Genomic DNA, 18400 nt, shown 5'->3' on the forward strand with positions numbered 1-18400 from the left:
ACTTATCATAAAATTATATTTTTTGATTAAATGATAATATGTAATTTATACGGATTGTTCTTATAATAACTTCTATTCATCATAACTTCTTATGATCTTAAGAGAATAAATTCTCTTGAAATTATTCATAAAAAAAACTTTAAAAATTTATTTATCAAAGCTTCCTAATTTTCTACCTACATGCAAATCCAATTATTAATATTATATACTTTTTTCATTTGTTTGATTAAAATTTTAATTTTTTGTTTATTTAATTAGGAAAAAAAATATTTGTTTAAGGACACTTGGATGAATTGAGTATGGGAGTGTCCAAAGGAAAGTGACTTTGGCCACAAAAAGTCAATGGTGGAACAAAGGCACAATAGTATTTTCATCAGTTGATAATGATTGTGAGATGTCCAATCATTAAGGGAAAAATTAACAAACAAATCCTAGCTACAAACTTTGTGAATAGGGGTATTCATTGCCAGTTTTCTAGAGTGGTGGCTACAGGGCTTCATCATGCCTATTTATCATGATCCCTCCTTTTTTATTATATGAATATAATATATATTTTTATTATAATTTCTTAAAAATTACATTCTTTTCCTTTTCAAATTATTTATCAAAATTTGATTTTTACAGAAATTAAGACAAGAGTTTTAATTTTGATGCATCTTATATTAAAATATAGATATATAATAATTTTTAATATGAAAAATATATTTATAATATACAAAAAATAAGAATATTATGTGTCTAAAAATTAGGAAAAAATCATTTTGTAACATTAATATGTGTTTTTTTATATATTTTATTGGGTCAAAGAAGCAAACCATTTAAGGTAGCATGGGTAAGGTGTAAGTTGATAAGAGGGGAAAGAAAATAAAGGGCAAAGAAAAGGAAAAAAAAATGAAAATTATCTTTTTTTACCCAATATTTTGCCTTTTTCTTTATAATCAAACACAATATTATAATTAACTAAGACCAATTAAAACTTAAATACCATATCCTCTATATGGTATAAAATTAATGGTAATAAATATTTTTTTATGTTGTCAAGTTCACTTCCAAAATCAAGATAATCATAATTATCTTTGAAGATCATTAAGATTAATATTATAAATTAATAGTAATAAAATAGATTGGATTAAGTTTCATGGTGGGAGCACTGCAGAGCATTAACTATTATTATTTGTTTCATATGATATTTTAATTATATTTTTTCATCCTTTTCTTTTGTTTATTATAATAAAATTATAATATAGTATTTTAAGCTTGTTTGGCTTAATTTTTTTTTAACTTAAAAGCTATTATTAAGCTCTTATGATAAATAATAACTTTTAGAATTAAGTTAAAACTGTTTGATAAACTGTTTAACAAAATAAATTATGTAAGCTCTAATTTCGGTTAAAATTACCACAAAATGTATTCATGTCATCTTCAATCACCTAATAAGCTATAATGTTATGCTTCAAGTTTATATATAATTTCAGATGTTAAAATCAAAGAAATCAATCAAAAAAAAAATAACTTTCAAACTTGTATAGTAATAATAATATTAGATTTTTGTTGATCTAACAAACAATTGAACTATATGCTTCAATTCTCAAAAAATAAGAGAAAAGAGGAAACAATGTATTTAATATTAAAATCTTTTTTAATGAAATAGAGAAAAAATCTTTAAATAGTATCTTAATGCAGTTTTGAATTTTAGATTTTTTTTTCTCTTAATCTTTGTAAGAACAAAAAAATTATAGATTTTGATATTCTGTTGTTGAGTTTTTTGTTTTTTTATTAGTTTTTGTAGAGAGAGGTAGAGAATAGGGAAATCGTGATTTACGTTGAAGAATGGTAATTTGCAGAGGAAATGAGAGGAGAGGGAGATTAATTGAGAAATAGAATATTTTTTGAAAATTAATGTATTTTTAAAAAAAGCGAAAAAAAAAGCTCATTCCTGGAGCTTTTTTTTAAGCTTTGTTTTTCAATTTTGTTATTAAGAAAAAAGTTATTTTTTTCTAAAAGCTTCTCAACAGATCATGTTTGACTTGACTTTTACTTTTAAGAAGTAGATAAGTTGAAAAAAAATTAAATCAAACATGCACTTTATTCTTTTAGCTTTAAATGCATACTCATGGAACAAGCATAAGATTCAATTTTTTAAAGGCATGGGCAACTTCTCTATTGTGTCAAGTGGCTTGTAATTGGCAAGGATTTCGAAATCAAGCATGACAATAGGCAACAACACATTACATAGTTGAGTGGTTATTGCTTTTAAATTAAATGTTTAGAAGGAAAAATGGGTTAAAATTTTTTATGAAAATCATCTTATACTTTATGTGCCAAAATCAAATTTTAATTTTGAGTCTTAATATTCTTGTTTGTAAAAAAAAAATTATGAAATTGAGAAAACTCAAAAAAATCCATCAGTTTTTTTTTTTTCTTTTGGTATCAAATTACTAGAAAAGAAAAACCCAATTTTCCTTTCCTCTCATTCCTCTTTTTCTCCTATCAATGGTTATAGAATTTTCATTTTTTTGGGCTAAGCAAATAAATAAATATTGAATCATAAACCCAAAATTTTTTTCTTACACTAGCAAGTAGCAACTTTATTATATATCATAAAACATTGAATCAAGCACAAAAAGAAGGTAAAAAAAAAAGGAAAAAAAATAATGGACATGACAGACATCTACCCCATTGGGTGACCCCATCATTTCCACAAAATGTTGATCTTATTGTCAAATGTTCCTGTGGATTGACATCATATTTCTCCAATTAAATTTCACCTATTTGGAAACCTATGCAGCCTCTAATAATATCCCCACTAGGCAAAGACAAATGAGATGATGATAAACCTACTTTTTTTAAATAAATAAAACTTCAAGAATTCCATCACTTCTCATATTAAAATCACTTAGAAAGAAAGTAACTTGCTTTGTTAACTACAATTTGACTTTCTGAGGAACATTTTCATATTTTATTCTCCCTTCCTTTTATTTTTTAATTTATTAATACATCAATACAAAGTGGCCAAACTCCCCCTCTAAGTCATTTCACATGACAAACATCACCCTGTGGGAAAGTCATGTCAAAAATCTCTTCATTCTCATTTCATTAAGAAAGTGCTAAATTTGTTGACATATGCACCAATAATTCAAATGTGAGGTGCTCTCCATGATAACATTTTATGTGCATTCTTTTCATTTTTTTAAATATATGAATAGGGTTTAGGTTCTGATTCAAGTAAGAATTTCAAAAAATATTTAGATAATTATAAAATTCGAGTACTGTAATTATTAATAAAATTGGAGATAAGACTGAGTACCTTTCCTATTGACAATAATTTCACCTGTCAATTCCTAATTTTTTTTAAATGATAGGATTCAATCCCAATTCTAAAAGCAAAGTTCATCCTGGTGGAGACTAAGGACAATTTTTATTTATTATTATGCCTAAATATCTAATCAAAGGTGCATTAGATTACCCTGGCTAGAATATTCAGTTTCTAGATATTGAGCAATCAATTTTATTAGTACCCGGCACGCAACTATGACTTTGATGATTGTCTTTATTAATTAGTCAAAGGAGAGTGTGCAAGCAATACCAATTTTTTCTTTAGATTAATAGAAGATTTGAATTTGATAAGATTAACATATATATAATAAAAATATAAAATAAAATCAAACTGGGTCCTTGTTGTTTTTATAAGGGTCTTGATGTGTTTAATGGAATTCAAATTATGTTCTTTTTTATTATTAAATTAATCAAAAAAATTCAAATTAAGACTCCGTTTGAAATAGACTAAAACTTTCTTTTACAAAAGATTTGAATGTCATGTGTGTTTAGAAGACAGAAAATGCAATCTGTGTGTAAAATAGTTTACGAATCAATGAGAAAAGCATTTTTTATCGGCATAAAATGTCTTACACTCTTCACCGAATCAATGAGAAAAACACCTCTTATTCGCATAAAATGTCTTATACTCTTCACAGGAGATTAAGAAATTATGAAATTATTAAAAAAAAAAAGAGAAAAACACTTGTTACCATAAAATATCTTATACTCTTTAAGCAAGATTAGAAAGCCATGAAATTATTTAAAAAATGAGAAAAAAATACACTTTTCGTATAAAATGTCTTACACTTCTCACTAGAGATTAAAAAGCTATGAAATTATTAAAAAAATGAAAAAAACATCGATTGCTCGCATAAAATATCTTACACTCTCTACCTAATCAATGAAAAAAACACCTATTGTTTGCATAAAATGTTTTACACTCTTCACATGAGATTAAAAATTTATAAAATTATTAAAATAAATGAGAAAAATACCCATTGTTTGCATAAACTTTCTACTCATTGTTCACATAAAATGTCTTATATTCTTTAAAGGGTATCTTACACTCTTCACGCGAGATTAGAAAGCTATAAAAAATGAGAAAAAAAATTTCTAGTCGTTGGATCAAAGGAAAGTGATGGACCCTTCCACCACATAGAGCGGTTAGTAAGTCTCATAGCTCTGCTGGCACCACCAAGGAATCGATCCCGGGTCTGTATTGTGGCAGAGTACCATTCTATGATGCTCTCATTTCTAAATAAACATCTGTAAACTTGCAAAAAATCCTGCCATGTAACTTTGAGATTGGGTTCGTTTGCATTAAAATGGTTTTAGATTCTTCTGATAATATATATTGAATCACAATAAGATTGCCAAGCTTTTTTGGTTCTTTAAGCAATTCAAGACAATATAGTAATACAAGTTTGTAACATGATCGTAAGCTCATAATGAGAAAAACACAAGATAATTATAATAGTACCAGGCTAAGGGGAAACTTTGATCTATATCGCCTGTTTGATATACAATGTTAAAGGAAAATGACACACAAATAAGAAAAAAGTATTGTTTCTTTTGTAATGCTTGAGTTTCCATGGTTTCCCTTCTCTATTTCTGCAGGGTCAATGGCTTTACTTGATTTTACCAAGATGGGTTCTTGCTTTACCGTCCTTTTGGGTTGACTAGTTGAGAGAAGATGGCACTCTCATTGTTAACTTCCTCATTCACTTCGTGCTCACTTCCAAGGCTGAGGTTGCCTACATGTACTCCTTGTCTTTGGCTTCTTACGCTAGAACCAGTTGAACGGACACTTCCTTGATCACCTGTTGAGCTCGAACCACCGCCCTTCGAACCGTCTGCGGTTTCTTGCAATTGGAGAGCAAACTCAAGATTCCACAACACATCACCCATGTGAGGACGCTCAAGTCCATGATCAGATAAGCACTTCTCTGCTGTATCTGCAAATTTCTTCAGACATTCGGGATCGATTTTTCCCTTTAAATGAGGGTCAATGATGTCTTCCAAAACTCCTTTTTTTTGACAATGAAGTGCCCAATCTGCAAGACTAACTTGTTCTTTCGGGAGGCTAGGATTGAGAGCTGGTCTAGCACATAAGGCCTCGAAGAGGACAACACCAAAGGAGTAGACATCGGATTTTTCAGTTAGTTGCTGCCTTCGAAAATATTCAGGGTCTAAGTAACCAAAGCTACCTTTTACCACGGTACTAACATGGCCTTGATTCATGTCAGGACCAGTTTTTGAGAGCCCAAAATCTGAAACTTTGGCAACCCAATTTTCATCCAAGAGAATGTTTGTTGTCTTTACATCCCTGTGAATAATGGTGTACTTAGCTCCAGTGTGAAGGTAGTGAAGTCCCCTGGCTGCTCCAATACAGATTTCCAACCTTTGTTTCCAGGACAGATGAGATTTCTTGTTGTTGTAAATGTGCTCCCTAAAAGTTCCGCGAGCCATGTAGTCATAGACCAAGCACATCTCACCACCATCCTCACAGAAACCAATCAAAGAAACTAAATGCTTGTGTCTCAACTTTGAAAGCATCTCAATTTCAGTTTGGAACTCATTAATTCCTTGCTCTGATGAGGGATTGGATCGCTTAATAGCCACTTTGGTGCCTCCATCAATAACTCCTTTATACACCTTACCGAAGCCTCCAACTCCAATGACGTTAGATTCATCAAAGTTCTTTGTGGCTTGTTTGATTTCGGATATAGAGAAGTGGCGGGAAAGACCTTGAGCCAGTGTCGAAAGATGACTACTATGGCTCTTGCCATGTGATTTGCTCCCGGTCGTGTGAGAGTTCCCATAAAGTGGTAGCCAGCTAGAGGTATGCGATTCAACCCCATGGACTCGCTTCTTCTTTGTGTAGACAACGATTAGTGCAACCACCACAAAAGCAGCAGCAGCTCCTCCTGTAGCTCCTCCAATTACAACATTGTTGGACTTGAAAGACTTTTTAGGCTCCCTCTCAGCTTGAAGAAGCATGGCTGATGGCTGTGGATTGGAGCCTCCCAAATTCTTGCTCCCATCATTTAACTTGAATATCTCTACTCCATTGAGCTGAGAATCATAGTATTCTGGCTTTGATGCGGTTGATGGAGTTATATCTATCCGAACCATTTCATCACCTGGCCCATCAGAGACAACTATTGCATAATCTTTGTAGATTGGAACTCCTTTCCCATTCGTCCATGCAATTATATCAGCTGGCGTGGGATCAGCTTGGGCAGATTGATTGTTGATATAAACGTTGAAAACTCTCTGGTTGACTTTGTCAAGTTGGAACTCACAAAAATGTAATCTTACAATGTATGTGAAATTGGCATCAACTTGAAACAACCATGTCAGATTGAACTTTAGGTTTAATTGAGAATCTCTGCCCATGGCCCTCGCTGTCCTGTAAATATCTTCTGGAGCTGAAGACTTTGGCAAATCTTTGTAATCAACCCTAAGATTTTTACTTGCCTCAAGATTGACACCCATTGCGGCACCAAACAGGTAAGGATCATCATTATACCAACTCCTTAAAAGGCCACCAGCATCCTTGCTAGGAGAAATAGACTGCCCACCCACATTCAGTCTGAACATCATCTGCAAATTCTCTGTTGAAACATCCACACTTGATGAACCATATCCCACCAAGTTTGTCATGCCAAATAAATTTGGCATGGCAATCAATTCAATCCCATTTATAAAAGCAAAAGAGTTGGTGTAGTTAGTAGAAGGTGTAAAGGTAATATTTAAGACCTTAGTATCCATAGGTGCCAAAGAATACTCTTTAACAAGATAAGCCTGTGTAAGGGCTTGACAGGTAATTGCGGCACTAAAATTGTTCATCAGGGTGACCCCTGCAGCAACCACAGAGATATAGGAATTGCTAATGTTGAAGTTGAGGTAAGCTGAAGGATAAAAATGAAATCTGACCAGATAGCGCTCCTTCATTTTAATCGGGAACTGATAGGTTGCTGGGGATGTGAAAATTCTGGCATTCATGTATGGAACTGTAGAAAGAAGTGAAGGGTCTTGATATCCAGCTTGGAGTTGAACAGAACTATTGGATGGAAGGAGGTACTTGGTATCTGGTTCCCATGTCCTGCCATCTTCATCTTTGCCACCTTTGGAGCCACAGTCCACAGCCAAAGGCTGGCTTGATACATGAATGACACTAAAAATCAGAGAAAACCAAACAATAGAAATCACAAAATAGTTTCTGGTTGCCATGGCTAGAAGAAAGGCCAAGAAACACAAAGAGCATCCAATGGCGTACAGGAAAACAAAGCAATAGAAAGAAGAAGAAATGAAGTTCTCCTGTACGCCCTAAACTACAAAACTGGCTACGTTCTTTTTCTTCTTTGCGGCTGATGAGGTTAGCCTAAGCCATCTCTATTCTCCCATGGACTCTCAAACATTGGCAGGGCCTTACCTGGATTAAAGGAAGCAAACCAGGCAAGAGAAGAAGGTCTTATTATCTTTTGTATTATGGTTTCATTTCCTTTTTCCTTTTTGTTTTTCTTTCCATTTTTGGTTATTGGTCCAAATGGGATGATTGTTGAGAAAATGTAGTTGAAAATTGATGAAGGAGAGTGAGAAACGTGATGGTAGGTTTTTGATCGGTTCTAAGGGCTTTGAATTCCCTTCTGATGCTAAACAACAAGCTAAATTTAGGATTGTACTCCTCAAAATTCTACTTGCTACAAAATAAACTTTTTATTTTTATAAAGTAAATGGATTTGTAAAAAAGAAATATAGATATATTATCTCATTAGTTGTTTTGATGTCATCATATATTGTTATTTTGAGTTGGTTATCTTATTTAGTCTGATTAGATTTGAGTAGATTTTATAGGGATGTCAGTAATTTAAGATAAAAATTATATTAAATAGAGATGTGAATTAATTTAGGAGTAATTTAAATGCACAAAATATATATGGATCGAAAGTTGCATAGGTTAGTATATAAGATTCAAATTTTAAATAAATTTATGAGATTTTTCAGATGCAGATATGCTATCAATTGATATTTGGTGGAACAGGAAACTTATATTTGCATTTATTGTGCAAATTTTTTATATAATTTTTATTTTTTATTTTTTTTACTTTCTAGATTATGAAGTGTTAATATCTGATACAATTTGATACTCTCTACTTTGGTATTTTTAATGTAGCAATGAAGTTTGTTATTTTTAATGGAAATGTTATGTGTTGACTAATTTGATATTTAATAGCAGTTTTATGGAATTAGATCTAATAAATTGAATTCATTTTAAGTAATCATGGAACATCCCAATTCATTGCTTTGCACATAATCAGCATATAAATCTTTAAAGAACATCAAATTCTTGTGTAACTATTTATAATGATCTCCATCTTGGATAAACAAACTTTGTTATTTGAACTTTTTCTAATGATTTTGGTCTTAGATTATATCAAAATACGAGTATTAGTTCCTTATTTTGGATATTCAAAATTTTTATCTAATGATTACAATTAAGTAGATTTTCACCATATTCATTCAGAAAGGATAGTTAACATACATCCAAATATTGATTTCTGTAGAATACATCTTTTAACACTGCTTGGAGGAATATTTTTTAAAACGATGAGACAATGCTTTGAATTCTTTACTATGTATGTTGAATACCAGGACTAGGGATGAGATAGAATGAGATTAAATCCCAAACACAATTAAGCTAAGTGACTAAAAATGTATGTTAACCTCAAATACAATTAAGCTAAGTGACTAAAAATGTACAAAATTGAAAATTAAAAATCAAAATCAAATTAAATTATATGATTATTTTGTCCATAACTTTAAATTACTTAGAACAAAATATGGTGTTTATAATAATAATTCAAAATCTTTTGCATAAACTTAGTGTAAACTTTCTTCCTCATCATGTTCAAGCTTTTCTATCAAGAAAATAAAATTCCAATTCCTTTCTTATCCAATAATAATTGTGAGTAAAATATTGCACAAATGAGATTGGACATGCTCGATTAGCATTTTTTTTTTCAGCAAATTGACTACTTGAGGTCGAAGAATTCCCATTATTAATTGCTTCAACCAATGCCAAGACGAATGATTTTCCCTTTCTATAGATTACAAAAGAATTATTAAAGTTGTTTGTTCATATATATATATATATATATATATTGGTTACATTATATAAAATGGTAGGTTTAATTTTTATTCAACAATTTATAAAAATTAAATTTTTATATTTTTAAAATTGATTATATCATTTTAATTATTTAATAAGGTTAAAATATTTTTTATTATTTATGCTGATATTATATTTGATTGTACTGGCGTGATTTTAATCTGATTATTTTTAATTTTGTAAATCCCCAATTGTCTCTTTCTACTTCAAAAGACGGAAAGAATAGTGTTGTTTGTTAATGCCTTTAGACTGTTGTTATTGGTTGTCGATGCTGTTACTGAAATGACAAAATGAACTTGGCTCACTTTCAAACCATTACTTCTTTCAATTCTCACTAGAATACTATACCATGAAGTTATTAATACAGTAACAAAGATATGCATAAAGACTGGGATATTAGTACAGTAACAAAGATATGCATAAAGACTGGGAGTTTTCAAAGGGGCAAAGAAGGGCATGGCTCCAATCTCAAGTTACAGAGAATTTTAAGGTTAAATCTGATGACAAAGCAAGAGTTAGAGAAGCAATTCTTTCTATATCTCAATGACTTCAAAAAGGAAAATGAACAAACAACATAAATTGACCATGAAATTCTCTTCCAGTCCTCCAGCATAAAGATGAAAGCTGAGCATGGTACATTAGGAAAATTATTTTCATTGCTTTTAACAGACAAAGTTACTTATTCTGGTTATAGATTATGAAATCATCACTAATGGATTTTCTGTGACAATTATTTGGAAGTTGCACATGACATTTTGGGATTGTCTGATATAAAATTAACGTTGCAGACATCAGTAGCTTGATTTGTGGATACTCGATATCATTTGATTTCACTGTGTATGTGTAGTAAATTTTACTTGATAGAGTGAACGATTAATTCTAGCCCAGCATTAAGTATTAATAGAAGTTGTTGATCCACACTAGTCACTTGCACAAGAAAACAGGCAGCAAAGTGCAAGGTTCCTTGATTCAGGGAACTAAATTTTGCAGAATTCTGTTACAAGGTTGAGGAATATGCATGTCATTGTCTCTAACCATCCGTTAAAACCGGTATCTACTGTATAGCACAATTTGTTTGGCAAAATACAAATCTTACAAGAATGTAGCTGAGCCATCCCTCTACCTAACAGACATAGCAGAGCTCCTCCTTCCAAAATTGGTGTTGCCACTCTCCAAATATAACATTGTGGGGGGTTGCAACTGACAGTTACAAATGGATGGTGGAACAACAAGCCTAATCCCCCGAACGGATGCCAACCCTTCTTTCTCCATTAAAGCCCTCCAAATCGTTTCCGGCTTAACCTGGTTGGGCTGGTGTTGTTTCATCAAACAAAACAATCCAAAAGTTAAGAAAAACAAACACCCCGAATTTGTAATATATAGCTCATTCCGACATAGTCCCTCCCCCATCCCACACTTTTCACCATTGCTTGGCCGCGTCAGCTTCTGTTGCTGCCGCGGCCGGCAGAGGTAATACGCTTCTCTGCTCTTTGTATGTTCCATTTATTTTGGGAACAAGAAACAAGAAGCTTATTGTTCCATTCATCTTCCTGTTGAAGCTAAATTTGTGTGTAAAGAAAATGGTGAAGGAAGGAGAGCCAAAAACAAAGTCCATTACATCTTCATCTTCATCATTATCATCATCAACATCATTATGTGACTCAGAAACAGAAGACTTGCAGCGAATGCCATTGGTGCCATCACAATTGATGAAAAACAAGAGATGTTTGTCCAAGCAGTTATCAATGTGTGAGACCTCCAGGGACATTGCTTGGGAGAAAAGGCGCCGCCAGATTCTTCGTCAGGAGAGAGGAAAAAATGGGATTATTGTAACAAATGGCTTGACTGATGAAGACTTGCATGAACTAAAAGGGTGCATTGAGCTTGGATTCGGATTCAAGGAGGAAGAAGGTCAAAAACTATGCAATACATTGCCTGCCTTAGACCTTTATTTCGCTGTAAACCGGCAGCTTTCTCCGAGTCCAGTTTCAACACCTCAAAGCGGAGGTTCATCCTCAACTTCATCACTTGGTGGCAGGTCATCCTCTTTTGGAAGTCCCACAAGTGAGTCAGACTGGAAAATTTGCAGTCCAGGTAAAGTTTCAATGCCAAAAACACATGAACTAAATTAAAGAAAAAACAAAAGTATATGTGTTCTTTTTGTAAAATAAACAGGCTATGAAATAGAACCACTAAGCACAATAAAAGGGTCAAAATCTTATTTAACAACAAAATCATGTTGGTTGGTATCTTGCACTATTGATTATGCTGCCTTTTCCTTTTTTCCAGGGGATAATCCTCAGCAAGTGAAGACTAAGCTAAGGCATTGGGCGCAAGCTGTGGCATGTTCTGTGATGCAGTCATCTTGAAGTGTGGGATGGTTTCTATAGAGGCAGGAATATAAAAAAATTCTAGTGTCAGAAAAGAAAAGAATTAAGTCAGAGAGAGAGAGAGAGAGAGAGAGATGGCCTTCATTGTTTAGGTTCTTTCTTTGATTAAAAAAAGAAAAAAAGAAACAGAACAATGTGCCAATAAAAGGAAAATGGTGCAGCAGTCCGGGGTATTTCTTTTTTTTTTTCTTTTCATTTTAACATAAGGTCAGTCATCTGAGAGATATTGACATTTGGCCTCCAGGAAAAGTTTGGTTAGAGAGGGTTTCTGCCTTGGATTCTTCTAATCTTATTTGATTTTCTTTGAAGTTTCTTTTGAGAGAGCCAAGATTTGTAACCAAATTTTGTGTCTTAGCATCTGATGTAAACAACACCACCAGGCATTTTGGCCCTGGAAATATGGACTGAGAGAAATGTACTGTTTAATTGCTACCATTTACATGATTTAGATCAAGTGCTACAGCACAATAAATTAGTTAAAGTGATTGCAGCATATTAGATCTTTCTTTTGTTATTGCTCCAAATTCCCAGTCCGATTGATTGGTTTTAAGCCTTTTGCCACATTCCAGTCTGATATGTTCCAATCTCTTGCGTCTCCAATGAATTGGAATGAGGGCATGCCTTTCAGCAGTTCCTGAAGGTAACATTGTTTGATCTAAATTAAACCACAGAGCTTGAATCCCATGCACCTGCCCAAAGTGACAAGGGCTATATAAATTTTGGGTTTTATCTTACAAAAATAAAATAAAGTTGTATGTGGAAACATTTACAAAAAGATTGAATTATCACCTAAACTTTTAAGAAGCAATGTTAATTTTTATTAATTATAAAATATTTCCGACGACAAATTAATTAATTATAAAAAAGAGAAAATTTTGCAACATAGATATTAGATAAAAGAAGTATTACTATATCACATGTGAATCATAATAATATATAGTATAAAATAACAAATATTTAGTGTATTGTCAATGTATACTTTAATTTTTTATTAAATAAAAAAAAGAAATTTGTGAAAAAAATAAGAATAAAATAAAGAGAAAAAAAAAAAAAAGGGAGAAATTTGAATTTTTTTAACCCACTTTTCTCCTTTGTTACAAAACCCCAGAAACTTCCTTCTAGTACAAAACATAATTGTAACAAAGGGCAAAGCTAAGTCTTTCAAGTCAAGTCAGTAACTTTGTCTTCTTTTAAAGACTAAACCCACCAAAGAACAAAAAAAAAAAAAAAAAAATTCTGTTTAGGGTTTTACAAAGGTATCGGTAACCATGGCTCCTGATGCTTCAGCTGCACTTGCAGGTTCCCTCTTTCTTCATCTATTCATATTTATGCATATAGTCTTTCATTGTTGTTTATTGGGTTTTTCATCTTTAATATTTAGATTCACTTAAGTTAGAAATTTAATTCTTTTGAAGCCAAAAAGTTGAATCCTTTGATGGGGATTTTCTATTTCTGTCGGTGTGTGTTATAGATGGAAGTTTATGAATATTTGGGTTATGTGTAGTTTAGCTGAAGATAAATTTTCTTTCGTTTGTTGTACCCTGAATGCAAAACAGCTTTTAAGAGTTAAATTTTGAAACTTGTTGATATTTTTGATTGCAGTGAGGCAGAAAGTTCAAAACTTTTTGAATGCAGCTTGTACTGGGAATCTTGATCTTCTCAAGAGTAAGGCAGCTCATTTTTTGCCTTCATTTTAATATTTCAATGTTAAATGTTAATCAAAAATGCTTTTTTTTTTTTGGATCTTTTGATATTGTTTTGAGTAGAGGTTGCTTCTCAACTTGATGATGGGAAGGGTCTGGCAAAAACAGTGGCAGATATTAAGGATGCGAACAAACGAGGGGCAATTCATTTTGCCGCAAGAGAGGGAAAGACTGAGGTGTGTAAATACTTGTTAGAAGAATTGAAGCTTGATGTTGACACAAAAGATGAAGATGGTATGCATTTGATTTTTAAGTCTTGTGTAGCCAAAATTAGCTTAGTACTGTTGGTGTGCTAAAGATGCTTTGACTTATCTTAGTAGTTTTAACTTATCTTCTTGAATTACTTAAAAATGCAGGTGAGACTCCTCTTCTTCATGCTGCTCGGCAAGGTCATACTGTCACTGCAAAATACCTTCTAGAGCATGGTGCCAATCCTTCTATACCCAGTGACTTAGGTGCCACAGCTTTGCATCATTCAGCTGGAATAGGTGTGTTCTCTTTAGCTTGTTTTTTCCTGTTCTGAGGATGGGGTTGGTTTCTATTATTTATTCAATTCTGACGTGGTAATACACTAATCTTAGTTCAATGTGATGTTACTATGGTCCATGGCTCATTGTAACATCATTTACTAGAGAACTATTATTTTAGTTGCTATTGTCCATGGCCAATTTGACACCTCCTATTAATTTCCTTTTCTTAACCAATCCTTGTAAATTCTTACTTCCAATTTACTACTCCTTGCTGCAGGAAATATTGAGTTGCTGAAGTATCTATTGGCCAAAGGTGTTGAGGTTGATTCACAAAGTGATTCTGGCACCCCATTAGTTTGGGCTGCTGGTCATGGTCAACATGATGCTTCTAAAGTTTTGTTAGAGCATCATGCCAATGTATGTTTTCTTTTCATGTTATAATACTTTAATATGAAAATTTTATTATTTTAGGGACTAGAGAATTGTATGTTCTTTAGGGTGCTTTGGAGAAAGACACGCAGTAGGGACTTTTGTTTTGAATAGTTTCTTTGATGTGATTTGCCTTTTACTGCTTATGACGGTTACTTTTGCAGCCTAATGCTGAAACTGAGGATAATATCACTCCATTGTTGTCAGCTGTAGCAGCAGGTTCACTAGCATGCTTGGATTTATTGATTCAGGTTTTATATCTTCTTTATTTCTCTACTATGTTGAACACTATTTTCGCTTATAATAAAATGCTTGCAGGATGAAAATTTAAGAAGAGAAGTTACCAAATATTTTGTTATATTTTTAGTTGCTTTGCTTGATGAGTAACCTTTTAATAGGAGCTTCTTTAACTTTGTAAACAAATCTAAAATTTCCTTTTTTTTTTTTTCCATTTCTGATCTTTGTTCTTTTTTTTCCCCCTAGGTAGATGGATTGCTAATGGATAATATCATTTGTCTTTGATGCTGGAGTTTTATTATGTTTAACTTTTGTGTTTGACTTTATGCCATCTCATGTTAACATTTCATTATTGTTACTGAGTTTTGCATTTTCTCATATGCAGGCAGGAGCTAAAGTGAATGTTATAGCTGGTGGGGCAACTCCATTGCATATTGCAGCTGATATTGGAAGCCCAGAATTAGTAAACAGCTTATTGAAAGCTGGAGCCGATCCTAATGTCATTGATGAGGTGAGGTCATTGATGCATTCATTATTCAGAAACTAATTATCATTTTGCTTTAAAGGTATCCTTTAGTGATCTGCATGCATTTACTAGTAGGGTCGTGGGAAGGTTATTGCAGTTACCTGTCAGGTGGTGAAGTTCCAAACTGTCACTAAAAGCACTGTTTTCTATTGTCTTCTTCAATGTGTTTGTACTAATTTAAACGTGCATCTGGGACTGGGAAGTTGTGAAGCCTGGCATCCACAGAATGGGGGTACCAGTTGTTTCTATTAAAGCATGTTATGCTAAATGATGGGATTTTGCTCACATTGAAGCCACTGTTTCCTTCAGAATGAGCTTACATTGCTGTTGAGCTGTGATCTAATCTTTAAAAAAGTGTATTTGGCAATGGATATTTGCTATTTTGAACTGGCCCCTTTGTCCAGAAGTCAGATAAAAAAAGATTAGTTAAGCTTACTTTTCTTGAATCAAGAATTTTTAGTTTTTCTCTCTCAATTTTCAGGAAAGTAAAACTCCCAACAAACAAAAATTGTGGTTTTATAGATTTATTAGTTTACTTCATCAATAATTTTTTTTCTCTTTCATCATCTTATCACAGGATGGCCAGAAGCCCATACAGGTTGCAGCAGGCAGAGGCCAACGTGGAGCTGTTGAGATCCTTTTTCCTTTGACATCTAAAATTGATACCATTCCAGAGTGGACTGTAGATGGGATTCTTGAATTCATGCAGTCTGAAGCTAACAAACAAATGGTACTAATTGCTAAATGTAGTTCTTTATTTTTACTCCTTTCTTCATTTGTTATTGCTCTTGTAATGCTGGACATTCATGGAGATGATATCAGCTTGAATTTTGATGATGTCCATACCCCGGTATTTTGTTTTAAATTGTGATGAAGTTTTCATACTCTTTCTTTTCTCTTCCCTTTCTCAAGTCTCACATGGACGGCATGCAAATTTTAAAAGATTGCATCTTTGTTTGTTCAAGTTAAGAATGATTTTTAGTTAACCTTATTTACTAAGAAATAGATTACATATCTTAAGAGAGGGACTTTACTAAAGAAAAAGGCTGACCGCTGTTGCTTAGAGTTACTTCCAATTCTACGAGGAATCAAATTTAAGCAGATTGTGAGCTTGTACTCTTTTGCTCAGCTTCCTAATTTTACTTGGACTGCAAATGTAAACATACACTGGTTATCAATATTTATTTCTGAGGTGAATTTTGCAGGAGGAAATGAAAAATCTGAAGGAAGCTAAGGCAGCAAGGGACACAACATTGCCAACGACAGATCTACCTGAGGTGTTCCTTTTACTCTAATTAGTGATTTTTCCTTGTTGATTTTGTCATTCTAGACTTCGTTTGTTAGGTTACTTATATCCTTTGAAGCAATGGGCTTTAAATGATGTGATTCCCATGGTTGTTCTTTGTGGCAACTCTTGCTTGTACTTTTCATGGTTGGAACCTGTTCTTGATATATATATATATATTCTCCTGACCCTGTATTAAACAATTTATCTAGGTGACACCGGAAGCAAAGAAAAGAGCTGCAGAAGCAAAATCACGAGGAGACGAGGCTTTCAAAAGAAAAGATTTTCAGATGGCCGTAGATGCATATACACAAGTAAGCTTCATATCTCATCTATGCAGTTGCATTAACAGTATTCTACTTATTCTAGTACAAGATTGGGAATCCTTTGTGCCTAGACTAGAAATATTCTGAAATTTGAAGCACCACCCTGCTTTTTAGCTCTTTTTTCTGTTTCTTTTCCTATCAAGTGATGGAATGACCTGCAAAAGGAATCACCATTTCCAAAGCCCATATGTCCCAGCTCTTGATTGCTAAACCTCTCACATCACAGGAAGGCAAATGTGTTTTCTTGAATTTGGTGGTTTGAGTATCTATGTGTCTTAGAAGTGGGGAAGTGATTAAAGAACACACTTGATCATATGATTTAATCTCATCTGCTGATGCATCTACAGGCAATTGATTTAGATCCAACTGATGCCACATTGCATTCGAATAGAAGCCTTTGTTGGATCCGTCTTGGACAAGCGGAGCATGCTTTAACTGATGCAAAGGCTTGCAGAGCATTAAGACCAGACTGGCCAAAAGCTTGCTATCGGGAAGGTGCTGCTTTGCGTTTGTTGCAGGCATGTTAACAATCTTTTATCTAGTCATTAAAGTTTCATAATGGTTCTGTTATTTTTGTTACCTGACCATTTTTAGCTGCCCTTTTTATTGCAGAAATATGATGAAGCGGCCAATGCCTTTTATGAGGGTGTGAAGCTTGACCCTGAAAATAAAGAGCTTGTAAATGCTTTTAGGTTTGTAATCTCACTCTACTTTCTCTGCTTAGGTCATCTTTTTTCTGCTGTCAGTAAACTTGATTTGCCTATTGCTAATTGGCAATTTTAATGGGCTATAGGCAAGATGTGAAGAACCTACGGGATAAAAAATGAGTATTTTTCCAAGTACACAAGTGCTATAGATGAGAGTTACAACATCTTGAGTCTATGATTTTATGATTTATGATTGTACTGATATTTCCCACTATTAAGAAGATGAATGCTATATGCAAATGACATCTAAATTATCTGGATAAAGGCTGTTATTTTCTCAGTGTGTCAAATGTATAGGATACTAGGGCATCCTAATTTTGTTTCTGCATTGGCTCTAAGGTCTATATATTGCCTCCTTTGATATATTGCAAAATTTGCAGGGAGGCTGTTGAATCAGGGAGGAAGTTTCACAGTACAGATGCGGAAAAATCTTAGTTTCTTCTTTGCTGATGCACCGAAGAACTGAGAAGATGAATTCACCCTGCTGACCTTTTTTCGGGTGAAGATAATGTTTTGTGGGGATGTTTATTATATTTGGTGGCGAAACAATAAAACTAAAAGTTATTTGTACATAGAGCAAATCTCACTGTTCTCCATGAGAATTGCATGCTTCAGTTCATTTTTCATGAGTGATTGTAAACTTTTTCTTACACTCTTGCAAGTTTTACTGCAAGGAGAGGTTGACAAATTGACATGCTTAGTTTTATGAAATCCATCTTTCCTTCCAGATTCTATCTCCACCTTGTTCTGGCATGAAAATGATTTGATTATACCATGTATTAGCCCTTAAGTTACTCAACAAAGTAGTTAAAGGTCAAATAATGCCTATGGCAT

At 33.1% G+C, this 18400-nt stretch overlaps 3 protein-coding genes across 3 annotated transcripts; 2 read left to right on the forward strand and 1 right to left on the reverse strand.

Annotated features, from left to right (window-relative positions):
- Positions 1 to 4888: 4888 nt before the first annotated feature.
- ANX1 (Malectin/receptor-like protein kinase family protein) lies at positions 4889 to 7554 on the reverse strand. The gene has a single exon (XM_007030478.3). The coding sequence runs from the start codon at positions 7552 to 7554 to the stop codon at positions 4978 to 4980; it is 2577 nt and encodes an 858-aa protein (XP_007030540.3). The 3' UTR covers positions 4889 to 4977.
- A 3519-nt stretch (positions 7555 to 11073) lies between these two features.
- Positions 11074 to 11917, forward strand: LOC18600167 (uncharacterized). Its single transcript, XM_007030479.3, has 2 exons — positions 11074 to 11587; positions 11783 to 11917. The coding sequence occupies exons 1-2, from the start codon at positions 11074 to 11076 to the stop codon at positions 11860 to 11862; spliced, it is 594 nt and encodes a 197-aa protein (XP_007030541.1). The 3' UTR covers positions 11863 to 11917.
- Positions 11918 to 12998: 1081 nt separating this feature from the next.
- Positions 12999 to 18293, forward strand: TPR10 (ankyrin repeat family protein). Its single transcript, XM_007030480.3, has 13 exons — positions 12999 to 13182; positions 13486 to 13548; positions 13650 to 13820; positions 13943 to 14074; positions 14334 to 14473; positions 14650 to 14736; positions 15108 to 15233; positions 15826 to 15978; positions 16454 to 16525; positions 16746 to 16847; positions 17207 to 17377; positions 17472 to 17551; positions 17947 to 18293. The coding sequence occupies exons 1-13, from the start codon at positions 13152 to 13154 to the stop codon at positions 17999 to 18001; spliced, it is 1383 nt and encodes a 460-aa protein (XP_007030542.3). The 5' UTR covers positions 12999 to 13151; the 3' UTR covers positions 18002 to 18293.
- Positions 18294 to 18400: the final 107 nt, after the last annotated feature.

The sequence above is a fragment of the Theobroma cacao genome, chromosome 5 (assembly GCF_053813885.1).
Source record: "Theobroma cacao isolate CCN51 chromosome 5, ASM5381388v1, whole genome shotgun sequence".
Classification (NCBI taxonomy): Eukaryota; Viridiplantae; Streptophyta; class Magnoliopsida; order Malvales; family Malvaceae; genus Theobroma; species Theobroma cacao.

Coding starts and splice junctions, on each gene's coding strand:
- LOC18600167 (XM_007030479.3), top strand. CDS start 11,074: ATGGTGAAGGAAGGAGAGCCAAAAACAAAGTCCATTACATCTTCATCT. Junction 11,588..11,782: donor CTGGAAAATTTGCAGTCCAG/GTAAAGTTTCAA, acceptor CCTTTTTTCCAG/GGGATAATCCTCAGCAAGTG.
- ANX1 (XM_007030478.3), bottom strand. CDS start 7,554: ATGGCAACCAGAAACTATTTTGTGATTTCTATTGTTTGGTTTTCTCTG.
- TPR10 (XM_007030480.3), top strand. CDS start 13,152: ATGGCTCCTGATGCTTCAGCTGCACTTGCAG. Junction 13,549..13,649: donor GAATCTTGATCTTCTCAAGA/GTAAGGCAGCTC, acceptor TGTTTTGAGTAG/AGGTTGCTTCTCAACTTGAT. Junction 17,378..17,471: donor CTGCTTTGCGTTTGTTGCAG/GCATGTTAACAA, acceptor TTTTTATTGCAG/AAATATGATGAAGCGGCCAA.